Below are 12,967 nucleotides of genomic sequence, written 5' to 3'. Positions count from 1 at the left end.
ACAGCTGGAGCCACAGTCAGGAGCCTGGAACTCGATCAGGCCTCCCCCGCTGTGCGTAGCAGGGACTCAACTACTTGAGCCAACACCTGCCGCCTCACAGGGTGTGAACTAGCAGAAAACTGGAATTGGAAGTAGAACCAGTACGCAAACCCAGACACTCTGGCATGAAACACTGGCATCCCATGAAGCATCTTAACCCTACACCAAACACTTGGCCCTCACATTTGTTTTGATTTCGGTTGCAAACCCAGACGTGATAAGACTGAATAATTTGATGGATAATCAGATACCAAAAAAGTACTGTCCCTGTAAGTTGACAAATTTTTTGATCCTATCTTTGCTTCCTTTAGGGCTGGCAAAGCGAGTCGGTGCCCGCCTGCTCCTGGCCTCCACGTCAGAGGTGTATGGAGGTGAGTGAGTGGGGCTCCTGAGGGGAGGGGGTGTCGCTCCTGGACCCATCCTGTCAGGGGAATGGAGTGCAGATCCCGTTTCTTTGCAGGCCCAAGCTTCTGGTGCTCTCCCTGAGCACAGCAGAAGATTCCCATCTTGACTTTTGTGGTCACCATGTTCCTCTGGGTGGGAGGACGGCTCTATTTTACCACATACCTCAGAAGGACAGTATCTTTCCACGTGGCCAGTAGTCGAGGCACAGAAACTGCCACCGTGCTCTGAAAGTACCCCGAGGTCACAGCAGTAGGGATTTTCTGACCTGCATAGCTGGAGTACGCTGTTCCTCAGTGGAAGCCATGCATACTGTGTGCCTCACCTGTCATGAGCTTGCAGGTTGGCTGTCCAAGCTTGCTGGGTGATGAGACACATGCTGGGCTGTTGTAAAACAGTTCCTGGAAGAGCCTTACGTAGGAAGCACCAGCAAGCCAGAAGCCTGTTGTACTGAACTGCAGCCTTCATTGTCCCTCCTGGCCTACCTAGTGCCTGGGAGTGAGTGTAAGGAGCCAGGAAGCCAGGAGGAGGACTGTCTCCTCTCTCTCTCTCTCTCTCTCTCTCTCTCTCTGTGTGTGTGTGTGTGTGTGTCTCCTCTCTCTCTCTCTCTGATTGATTGATTGATTGATTGATTGAATTGAAGACAGAATGGCAGAGGAAAGAGTGAGATCTTCAATCCACAGGTTCACTCCCCAAATGGCTGCAACAGCCAAGGGTAAACCAGGCCTAAGCCAGAGACCTGGAACTCCATCTGGATCTCACAAGTACTTGGGCCATCTTCTGCTAGTTTCTCAGATGCATTAGCAGGGAGCTGGATCAAAAGCAGAGCATCCAGGACTCAGACTAGTGCTCTATAGGACGCCAGCGTCCCAGGCAGTAGCTTAACCCACTGCATCACAACGCCAGCCCCAAGACCTGTCTTCTTACCACAGTTCGAGTTCCATTTGGTTTCAGACCTGCTGGTGCAGGCTTGTGAAGAACAGCTTGATGCAATGGAACCCAGGTCCTGGTGCAACGTAATTTCTATTTCACATTATTGTTGTGAAAAAGAGAAATCAGGAAGGAAAGGCAAAATCAGAATAGACTTTTTTTAAAAAGTAGTCAAATGAAAAAATGTAGGCCGGTGCCGTGGCTTAACAGGCTAATCCTCCACCTTGCGGTGCCAGCACACCGGGTTCTAGTCCCGGTTGGGGCGCTGGATTCTGTCCCGGTTGCCCCTCTTCCAGGCCAGCTCTCTGCTATGGCCCGGGAAGGCAGTGGAGGATGGCCCAAGTGCTTGGGCCCTGCACCCACATGGGAGACCAGGAGGAAGCACCTGGCTCCTTGCTTCGGATCAGCACAATGCACCGGCCGCAGTGGCCATTGGAGGGTGAACCAACGGCAAAAAGGAAGACCTTTATCTCTGTCTCTCTCTCTCTCTCTCACTATCCACTCTGCCTGTCAAAAAAAAAAAAAAAGAAAGAAAAGAAAAAAGATAAATGTAGCAACTGAGAAATTCTCCTAAATGCAGTCAGTTATCTGGGGGATCTTCACAGAGTTCAAGGAAGATGCACATTATGAAGAAACTAAGCCTGTGTTTCAAAATACATGGCACCAAAATGAACTTTTAATTTCACTTTCCACGAACTGCATGATTTAAAAAGAATTTTTCCATTTATTTGAAAGGCAGAGACAGAGAGATTCTGTACACTGGTTCACTCCCCAAATGCCGACAGCAGTGGTGACAGGGTCAGGCCAAAGCCAAGAGACTGGAATTCCATCTACGCTGTGGACGGCAGGGACCTGACCAGTTGCACTGTCACCTGCTACCTCCTAGCGTGTGCATTAGCTGGAAGGTGGAATCCGAAGCACAGCTGGGGCTTGAACCTAGGTACTCAGATGCGGGTGGGCAGGTGTCCCGAGCAGCATCTTACCACTGTGCCAGATGGCTGCTCCTCCAGACATCTGAGGTCCCCTCGTATTCTCCGTAACCCCTGGGAAAAGATAGCACATCACACACTTCTTTGAAGTGCCAGGCAGTTAAAGGGCAGAAATGTCTCCATCCAGAAGGGCACAGTGACGTGTTTGCCACAGCCCACCTGCCTGTTCCCCCCATATTCATGAGCTGCATGTTTGATAAGAACGTGTGCACTCTGGGGTTCTTAAGTAACTATAGGGTCTAATTTGTGGAACTCAGCAGATGTCCCCCCCCGATATCTGATAACCAGCGTAAACTTGGGTTTTATGGTTAGCCTCACAAAGTGCTGAAAGGGGAGACTAGTTTGAAATCATTTTGACAGCAGATCTTTACTTTCGTAAGTGACAGAGTGATTTGGGGAGGGAACTGTTTTTTGAAGTTGGTGCCAGTTGAGGGCAGATGGGTGCCCAGCCCTCTCCTCCTCCTCCTTTGCCACCAATTCGTGGCCATCTCTTTTCAGGTCAGGTTTGCCCAGCCCCGGTGGCGAATCCCCAGGAAGAGCTCTGGTTTGGGTCACCCGGGACATCACTGTGAATCGCACTCTGGTTTCCTTTTCTCAGGGGGCCTTTGCCTTGGAGCTCTCCTCTCGTGATGCAGTGAAAAGTGGGCCCCTCTTGAGGGGATTTTAAACCTTCCGCTGCCCTGTGCTTCCTCAGTGCTGCACAGGCAGTGTTGGGTCCTGAAAGGGTCAGCTGGCCTGGACACGCGGGCCAGGGTCCATGTGCACTTACCTCTCTGTGTCTGCTCTGGTCCCGTCGTCCCAAGGAGCCCAGAGTCAGACTGCAGATGTGGAATCAGCGAGGTGTGAATGGGTAACTCTGGTGTCTGGGTCTTGTCCAGGTTCCTTGGCAAAGGTTTATATGTCTTATACCATGGCTGTACCTGGAGAACGTATAAAATTTGTGGAGTACTACATACATGAGGTTGTAATTCACATTCCAGAAATACTCTTGTCAAAAAAAGAATGTGTTACTTGGTTTCTTTAAATAGCCTGTCTCCCTGTCTATCTTTTGCGTCATAAATATACCTAGTTCCTACTGCATATGAGCTGCAAGGAAGGAAAGATTAAAAACACAGTGTCTCTCTTTCTCACCCTTAGATCCTGAAGTCCACCCTCAAAGTGAGGATTACTGGGGCCATGTGAATCCCATCGGACCCCGTGCCTGCTACGACGAAGGCAAGCGCGTGGCAGAGACCATGTGCTATGCCTACATGAAGCAGGTACAGCACCACGTCCCAGGTGTGGTGTAGGCGTGCGGGGCACCGGGAGGGGTTAAAGTCGTGCTTCCTTGTTCCTAGAGTAGGTGTTGGGACAGCCCAGTTTCTCAGGGAGCGTGTCCTGTGTTTGGGTCCACACCGTCAGATCCTCATGGAAATGCCCTTTAGTAGAGTAGTCCACACAGGTAAGTACATGTGGCCTCAGAGTACTCCAGGTCAGGCTGGTGACAGATGGCAGTGTCTGTCCCTGGGAGCAGCACGCTCAGGCCCAGGGCCTGGTCTGCATTGTGAGAGGCAGTGGTGTGTGGGGCGTTTGGTGCTCAGGGCATCATCCCAAGCACGTCTTAGGCCCCGAGAGAGCCAGCAGTACGAGCCCATGCCGAGGGCCGGGTCCCCTGGTCCTGACGTCTCCACAAAGATTGTCATCGCCCTCCAGTGCCAGGGTACTTAGGATGACAGCACAGCACAGGAGCAAGCAGGCACCTGCTGCCCCTTTCCTGGGTATGGGAGAGGGGGACTGTCAGGGACTCTGTTTCTCAGCATTAAAGATCCACAGAATAACCTGTGCCATTGTAGATTTTGAAGCTTCCTGCTTTATTTCTTAGCCAGAAGCAGAACTAACGGCTTTCTGAGCTCTTCTGTGTGGTTGGCTTGTATTGTTATCTACGTATTCTAAGAGTTGTCCATCAGTTTTAGAAAGACGTTCCTTTTTCATTTTTGAGCCCAGAATATCTTGACTCAAGAGTTGAAAGTGCTCTCCCTGGCACACAGGAGCCCTCTGTGTGCCTTGGTACCTAGGAGAGCTGAGTAGAGTGTGAGGGTCACATCTCCATGTTATATTGAGTGATAAGTGCGAGGGGAGATTGGACCCTCACCTGTTTTCTTCTGCAGTCTGATGGTTGTAGTTCTTACTCAGTGAGTTCTCTCATAGGCAAAGCTGGGGACCAAATGGCATATCGGTGTCCGTGTTACCTTGAGTATGTGCTCATGATAATTATCATATTTAGGAATAATAGAGCTGGCACTTCCTGAGCACTGACCGTGCCAGGCGCTGTCCTAGGCACCTGGGCACACAAACCAGGTTCATGTGGTGTGTGCATGCACACATACACACACACACAGGATCCATGCTATAAGCTGCACACTCAGGAACTTGGCAAGGCGGCACCCAGGTTGACTCTGGAGTGCTGGCGTTTATATTTCTGTTCACGTGGATCCCAAGAGTTCAGTTGCATAGGTGACATTGCCCTGAAAACTGTAAACTAATAAACCCCATGGCAGCCGTGTTTGGACAGCTGTCCCCAAGTGCCCACGGCTGATGTCTGCCCAGAGCTGCTGGGCAGGCGTCCCTCACTGCAAGGGCCATCCTGTGCAGGAGCTGCCTGTCACTCCTGTGGTGTGATGCTGCCTGGGAATGCGCCTCACCCTGGAAGGCCCGGACAGGTGGTCGTAAATGGATGCGAAGGTCGCGTCGGTGGCCTGCTCAGAATGCACTTCCTGCTGGGGCACTGAGGACTCTGCACATGGGAACGACACCTGGTGACTCTCCATCACAAGCCGAGGCTTGAGAATCGCCATTAGAAGACAGGCTTGGCGCTTTCTGGGAAGGACACTGTGGACCTTGGGGTCCTGGGCTGTGGGTAGCGCTCAGTAATCTGGACTTGGGGCTCATCACTCTGCTCAGCGCACCTGCCCTGGTGAGCACTGCTGACATAGGTCATTCGGAAGATAGCCTTGAGGAAGGCCCCCGGCAGCACGTGGGGATTTCTGAATAGGTGTGATGCAGCCACCCATCCTCACAGCCCCTTGCCTGTCTCACTGTGCAACATTAGGTCAGAGGGTGACCGTGCTCCTGGCCCTGGGGTGCCCCTGTTGGGTTTTGGTGGCTGTGAGACAGGCAGTGGAGGTTGTGGCTCCTGATGGGAAATGGGACAACGTGGCCAAGAACAGTGGGCTTGACCGAGGTTACTGCGGCAACCTGAGTTCTGAAAGGCCCATGTGAGCGCCCGGTCTCCCAACCACTGTTCCCGGTGTTGTAAATAGCGTGATCCCTTATGGCGAGAGCCCGTGGTCTAAGATAGTACCCATGCATCCCTCCCACTCCTATCTGGGACAGTGCCACAGAGGGAGGAAAACACTGCCTTTCTTCTCCACCTGTGTAGGCAAACACACATAGCTGACGTGTTTGCTTTTGCTGTGCTTGGACATTCTGCCAGGCACAGGAAAACCAGATAAGCAAGAAGCAAAGTTGCTAGCCTGAAAGGCCATCTAGAGACACACACCAGGGGGAAATTAACTCCAAGACCACCCTGTCGAGAAGTGAAGGAGGTGGAATATTCGAGACGTCAGCGTGGTTCTTTGACTCAGTTTCACGTTAGCCACCAGTGAGGATCCATCGAGCACCTGCCACTCTTGTTGGGTTTGCCATCTGGGTGTAGCCTGGCCAGGGAGAAAGTACTCTGGGGCTCACCCCCCAGAGTTTCCTGGCACTGGGACTCTGCTGCTTCTACTTCTCATCTCTTCACCTCAACATAGGTGTCACTTGTGGGCCCTGCAGGGTGCCCTGTTGTGCCTGTCTGGATGCCCTGCTGTCTGGAGGTGGCATCTTATCTGAGCATGCCCCGCCCGCCTGTAGTGTGTGTTGCAGAGAAAGAGCGAGAGGCTGGGCTGTCTGCATGAGCTTGGCCTCTGTCAGGGCTCCGTCTGTATCCGCTCGGCTCCTCCTGCAGCCCCCTTCAGGGTGGGTGTGGGTTGCCCATCCTACAGGTGGAAGGGTGGCGCCAAAGCTTGCTTCCAGTTCCTGGCCTGTAAACGGGCCCACAGCTGGCTTCCAGTGAGACGTGCCTCTTCCCCTGCCCAGCTGACCCCAGGGCCTTTGCAGGTAAGGAAGCATGGCTGAGCGAGAGAAGACAGTACAGCTTCTGGTCTGGGGACATCAGGGCTCCCTCCGTGCAGCAGGCACAGCTGTATGAGGTGCCCAGAACCGGGTCAGATTCGCGGGAGTTCTACTTGCCTTTCTCGATGCTCTTGGGTTCCCTACAAGAGTAAAACCCAGCCATGACTGCAAGTGAGTCAGATACTGGTTTTGTGGACAATGGCCTTGTGTCTGCAAGAGGCCCTGTGTGGTGCTGACACGGAGAGAGACTCACCATCGTGGTGGTCAGCAGGACATGGGTCAAACAGATGCAGGCTGGCTCCATTTCAGGAGCTAGGGAAATGTTCAGTTGTGCAGATCAGCAAGCTTTGCATGAGTCAGGAGTTAGGAAGTGTTTGGTTCTGTAGACCAGGAGAGTCTGCTGATTAGTCTTTCAGAAGTGGGTTTTCCCTTAAATGGAACATCATGGCCTGCTGGGTGCTTCCTGGGTTTTCAGCCTAGCTCTTCCATCCTTTGGGTTGGACGGTGCCCCTCTCCCCAGGACTGAGATTTGGAGTATTACACCTCCATCCCCATCCAAGGTGTGCATGGGTGCCACCTGAGTGGCCACCATCAGCAGACATGGCACACCTGCTCACTGTCCACTCACAGATTGTCAGGTGGCCCACAGTCGCCTTCGAGTTAGGGTAAAAGGTTTACGCATGCTGCCCAGAAAGCGCAGATCAGCAGTTTGTCTTCCTTTCTTTTTAAAGATTGATTGATTTGAACATCAGAGTTACAGAGAGAGAGGGAGAGAGCTCTTCTATCCACTAGTTTACTTCCCAGATAGCCTCAATGGCCAGGGCTGGGCTAGGCTGAAGCCCAGCAGCCAGGAGCTTCTTCCGGGTCTCCCACATGGGTGCAGGAGCCCAAGCACTTGGGCCATCTTCTGCTGCCTTCCCCAGGCACATTAGCAGGGAGCTAGATTAGAAGTGGAGCAGCTGGGATATGAACCCATCTGGAATGCTGGCATCACTACCCATTAGACCGTAACACTGGCGCCTGTATTTCTGAGCTAATTGCTAGTCTTGGTGGGCACTGGGCTCGAGGGCTAAGTTCTGAGGAAAGAGCCACTGTTGTCTGAGCTGTGACGACTGCTCCCCAGGGTGGGCCTGGACTGCATCACTATTGCAGGCTCAAGCAGAGACATGGGAACCAGCAGGCCTGCTTGGGCCCTGGCCAGTCACTCTCCACAGAGCCCACCCCTCCCTCCCTCTCTCTCTCTCTCTCTCTCTCTCTGATATTTTTATTGTTATTTACTTATTTTTTGACCATCTGATACTTTTTTATGTTGATGTGATATTACAAAGAGAACAGATTCATTGTATTTCATAGGTTCAAGTCTGAGAATATAATTTTATTCCCTCCCTCCCCCAGCTCCTAACAAGGACAGTTCCAGGGTGCCATCCCCAAGAATGGGAGGGTCATTTGTCACAGAGTAGCTCACTCAGCCCATCCAGCTTTCTGCCTGCCAGGCACGTGGGGTCCATTGTTGTGAACTGGCTTAGGGTTTCCCAGTCTCCTAGAATAAATCTCTATTCCATGACTTCTGATTCTTTCCCCATCCTACCAGTTTAATGCAGTAGAGGCTTGTGAGTTAGGTTCTGTTGGACAACCTCTCTGCCCCTCTCTTCTTTCTTTTTATTTCAGTATTATTCTCCCTTTATTGGCCGGCAGGGGTGTTCCAAGACCTCCAGGGGATGCCTGCAATGGCAGGTGCTACACGCAGCTCTATGATTTAATGGCTTTTCCATTTGAACTAAGCGCTTACTAAATGCTCTGACCTTAACTTTTGCTTTTTGAGGAGTGACAGCAAAACGGACATAAATTCCTTTTCCCTTCTTCACAATTTCACAGATAAAAAGATTCATTTTTATGATAGATCTTAGCAATCTCAGCATATTTTTTTATTTCCTTATTGAGAACTTGAATCTGTTTCACTTAAAGGAAGCACTTTCTGGCTTCTCTTTGGCATATCTGAATTGCCACTCGCTTTGGGGCTATTACTAGGTAAAATAAGGGTGACTTCCACATGGATGCATAGTTGATCTGATAACCAGATGGCTACCAAGTGACTAAGGGGTGAGTCTGATAAACCGCCCGGATGCCCTGGAAAAGGGAGAAATCCACATCCCAGAGGGACAGAGCACAATGGCACCAGATTGCATCATGCTATCCAGAATGCTGCACAATTCAAAAATCAAAGTTGTTTTATTTCTAGAATGTTCCATGTAATATTGTTGGGCCACAATTGACTGGGTAACTGAGACCCCAGAAAATGAAACTGGATGGGGATGGGGGAGCTACCATCCACCACAGTCAGTCTGGTAGAGAAAGTGGTGGATTTATTCCAGGCTTTAGAACAGAGGGTCATACCTTGGCCCGAGCAGCTCTTGTAGACGAATGGCCATGCATTACTGGGGGAATTAGCACAGCAGGTGAAGTCTCTGCACTCCAAAAGGTAACTGTGCTGGCTCCGTGCTCCCCAGCTCTCTCCCATCCCAACACACATGGAGCCTGCCCCGTCTGTCTAACACCCTGGAGGAATCTGTGAGGCTGCCACGGGCAGAGCTGATGGCCAAGTAGCTGCAGCCACTGGGCAGGTCGCCTGCACTTTCGGAGATCTGCCACTCACCCCCTCTAACTGCACTGAAGGGGGAGTTCTGTGCCCAGTAAGCCTCCCTAGTTATGGATCCCTTGGACCTCCATCCCGTGCTGGTCCAAGGGGGCAGATTGGAACAGCTTCCACCGGTGGCGATCACAGCAGCAGCAAATATTTGTCAGTCTCGTCACTGGGCCTGTACTGGGAGCATGCACAGTCTGATTTCATCTCCTAAAACCCCTGGAAGGTAAGGACTGTTGCTCTCCCACTCTTAGTGTCACCAGCAGGTTGAGCAGGAATCAGGGAGACTGGAGGGTACGTGGACATGGCAGGAAGCAAGAGCCGTGGGTCCTCACCTCACATGCTGCCTGCCCTCGGGCACCCAGAGAACACACCTCTGCTTTGTGGTGGATTGAACCTTAGACACACAGGCGTGGGAAAGTCCACGAAGGCAAGGTGTGGAGTAGAAACTGGAGCTTCTCCACCCATGACAAGCAGTCTTTAAATAAACGATCATTTGAGGAAGGTGTTGGTGCTTTAATAAACACACTTTGCCAATTACATGAAAGAGTGCTTGCTCTCCTGGATTACAGTGGCACATATTTGTTGTGACAATAGAAGCATTTTTAAAATACACACGAGGAGTGAGGATAGAGCGAACGGGAAGGGCAGAGGTGTCAGAGTCACGGACACACACCCGTCTGGAGTGCTAACTTTGCACAATACATTCTGTGAAGAAGAGTATGAAGGGCTATGTACAAGCAAGTATTTGCCCTGGTGATTCCAAGCTGGTTAAGATGCCCATGTCCTGCATCAGAGCAGCTGGGTCCTTTACCCAGCTCTGGCTCCTGACTCCAGCTTCCTGCCAATGCAGACCCTGGCTCAGTTGAGCGGTAATGGCTCAATTAATTGAGTCTCTGCAACCTGCCTGGCTGGGCAGAGAGGTCTGAGGTACCTGGACTGAATTGCTGGCTCTCAACTCAACCCCGGCCCAGCTGTTGTGGGTGGGTATTTGAGGAGGGAACCAGTGGGTGGGAGCTGTCTCTGTTTGCCTCTCGGCATCTCTGCCTCAAAGAAATAAATAATAATTTTTATTTTTATTTAGAAGTCAGAACCACAGAGAGGGAGAGACAGGAATCTTCCATCTACTGGTTTACTCCCCAAATGGCCACAACATCCGGGGCTGTGTCAGACCCAAGCCAGGAGCCAGAGCTTTTTCTAGGTCTCCCACGTGAGTGCAGGGACCCAAGAACTGGGGCCATCCTCTGCCGCTTTCCAGGTGTGTTAGCAGGGAGCTAGATTGGAAGTGGAACAGTCAGGACTCCAACCAGGGGCTTTACCAGCTATGCCACAATACCAGCCCTTAATAATAATTTTTTAAATGAGAATTCATAGTGTGATCTCATTTGAAATTGTAGATATTTTCTGGGGGAAAATATTCATGTTAACACCTTTCCACTGACCGATCGGCTGCCAGAATGTTAATGCTGGTGGCTGCTGCGTCCAGCCCAGTAGGGTATCAGGTTATCCGGAAAGAGGAACGGATTAACGATTTTAATGTGGGGAAAGCCGGGGACACTCTGTCTACTGCCACGGTGGAGGCAGGAGCAGAGGCCCAGGTGTCTGGTTACTCCAAGTATCTGTTATCAACGATGACATGATCAATTAATCATAAAAAATGTGCAGTTTGTGAAAACAGGATTTCACAATGAAGGAGTTTCAATGAGGTGAAACAGGGAGCAATGGGGAGTTTGGGTGTTTACAGGAAGGACTGTTTGCTTGGAAGCTGGGATTAAGGGGACCATCACAACGTGGAGAAACCTTGAGAAGACTAATTATTAACTGGTGCAATGGCCTGCTTGCTGTTTCCCGGGGCCCATGGCATTTTCTTAGCTGCTTCAGCATCATGTCAGATGACCTTTGCCATTGACGTAACTCGACCGATCACCTTTGCAATCCGGCCAAGCATGCCTTCTGCAGAACTCAGGCCGTGCGGTGGTCCCTGACAGGTGGCCTTTGGGCGGGGAGGCCTGGGGCAACTCTGTGTAGTCTCCAAACCAGTTCTTGATGCAGACCTTACAGAGCCAACACACAAGCCCTTCTGAGCTTGGAGCACAAGCAGACTGCTTTCCGACCTGCTATGCATGATTCGGCCTGCAGAGGGCAGCACGCCTGACTCCCTGTCCCCTCTCTTCCAGGAGGGCGTGGAAGTGCGCGTGGCCAGAATCTTCAACACCTTTGGGCCACGCATGCACATGAACGACGGGCGAGTGGTCAGCAACTTCATCCTGCAGGCTCTCCAAGGGGAGCCGCTCACGGTAGGTGCCGCCTTGCTGGACACTGGCCCGCTCTAGCCCAGTTCAGCAAATCAGCAGTCGGTCCACCAGTGAAGGGTGAGTGGCTGCTTGAGGCAGGGAATAGCATTGCCAAAGTTGCCGTTTAATGTCCACATGTTTCCCCACGCCTCTCATAAACGGGAAGGCATGTCGACAGGGCCCAGATGAGGAGTGGCTGCTCGGTGTGACTGGGCGCCTTGCCCCGCTGAGGACCCCGGGGCTTCCAGACTTGTCCCTGCCGCCTGTGCCTTAGACTGCACGGTTGCCAGGACTGACGGTTCTTGGCCTGCTGGCTATAGCCAGGGGTGCGTCTGCACTCAGTCCAGTGGCCACCAGATGGTCGAGTAGTATTGCAAGTTTGGGTGGGCACGAGGAACGTCAAGTCTGGGCCAGGTATGGCTCTCATCTCAATGGTGCCGAGAAGTTCTCAGCTCCCTCCTCTGCCAGAATCTCAACCCAGGGAGGCCCCTGCTGCCCACGTGGTCTGAGGTCAGTGGTCCATGTGTGCAGCAAGGACGAAGATGTCTGTCCCCACCTGTGGGGCAGAGTGGGCTCTCCCCGCAGGGAAAGAGCACCTGAGCCCGCTCACAGGTTCTGTTGGGTTTCTTCAGTCTTGCTGAATCCCCGTGCTCCTCTCTGCCTCTTCCTGCTTCTCTTTCCTGTGGCCTTTTCCATCCTCTGCCCTTGGCTGCTTTGCTCTTCCAATCCGTAGCCACACAGAGTCCTTTTCAGCTTGGTGTTTGGTGGGAATCCAGAGCAGATGAGCTTCCTGTTATTACCTGAGTATATCCCAGTATCCCAGGGGCGAACATCAGAACTGCACATACATCCATTGATCTACAGAGTTAGCTTATTATGCTCTGGTCTGTGATCTTGGCATCTGTTAACTCACTTAGTGCTCGTAGTAGATCCACAGGGTGCAGGAAACCTGTTATCCGTTTTCCAGCCCGGGAGAGTGAAACACAGAGGTTGGGGCACCTAGCCTTCTGTGGCTCCGTGATGGTAGCCTGGTTTTGAACCAGGAGCCCTGCTCTGAATCCCTGTCCCCGTAATGTACATGGCTTGCTGTGTGTCATCTGCTCCCCTGCACAGAACAGGAAGCACAGCTCACCACAGAGTGGCTTCCGCTGCAGGTGCATCAATCTTCTGTACGTATTTGCCTGAACACGTCGCAGGGGAGAGGTGAGGCAGCTCTCTACACCTCCCCCTCCTTAGGTGGCATGTTGGTACCTCTGCATGGAGGGGGGCGGCACACCTGGCTCTTCTGCCCATGCCGCATGTCTCTTCCACCAGTGCATCCTGATGGCCTGGCCCTAGTAGACACAGGCTTCAGCCCCTGGTCTGCACTTCTGCCACTCTGTCTTGACTTGTGACCACGCTCTGCCTCCCTGTCCGGTGTACTCTCAACCCGGCAGCCTATTCAAGAGAAGCCAGAAACTACTATGGCTCCATTCTCTCAGACAGTATAATCCACAGCCCTCTTCCCCTGTGTGTCCCTA

General features: G+C 52.1%; 1 protein-coding gene across 2 annotated transcripts in view; it reads left to right on the top strand.

Moving 5' to 3' along the window:
- Positions 1–12,967, top strand: part of UXS1 (UDP-glucuronate decarboxylase 1) — a 101,827-nt gene that overhangs the window by 72,961 nt on the left and 15,899 nt on the right. For both annotated transcript variants that reach the window (XM_062210044.1, XM_062210043.1), the window contains exons 8-10: positions 351–410; positions 3,498–3,619; positions 11,331–11,450. In XM_062210044.1, coding sequence (XP_062066028.1) covers positions 351–410; positions 3,498–3,619; positions 11,331–11,450 — 302 coding nt within the window. The remainder of the gene's footprint in view (positions 1–350; positions 411–3,497; positions 3,620–11,330; positions 11,451–12,967) is intronic.

Source organism: Lepus europaeus, chromosome 13 (genome assembly GCF_033115175.1).
Source record: "Lepus europaeus isolate LE1 chromosome 13, mLepTim1.pri, whole genome shotgun sequence".
NCBI lineage: Eukaryota > Metazoa > Chordata > Mammalia > Lagomorpha > Leporidae > Lepus > Lepus europaeus.
The sequence above is the reverse complement of the archived record's forward strand: the minus strand, read 5'-3'. Positions and strand labels throughout refer to the sequence as shown.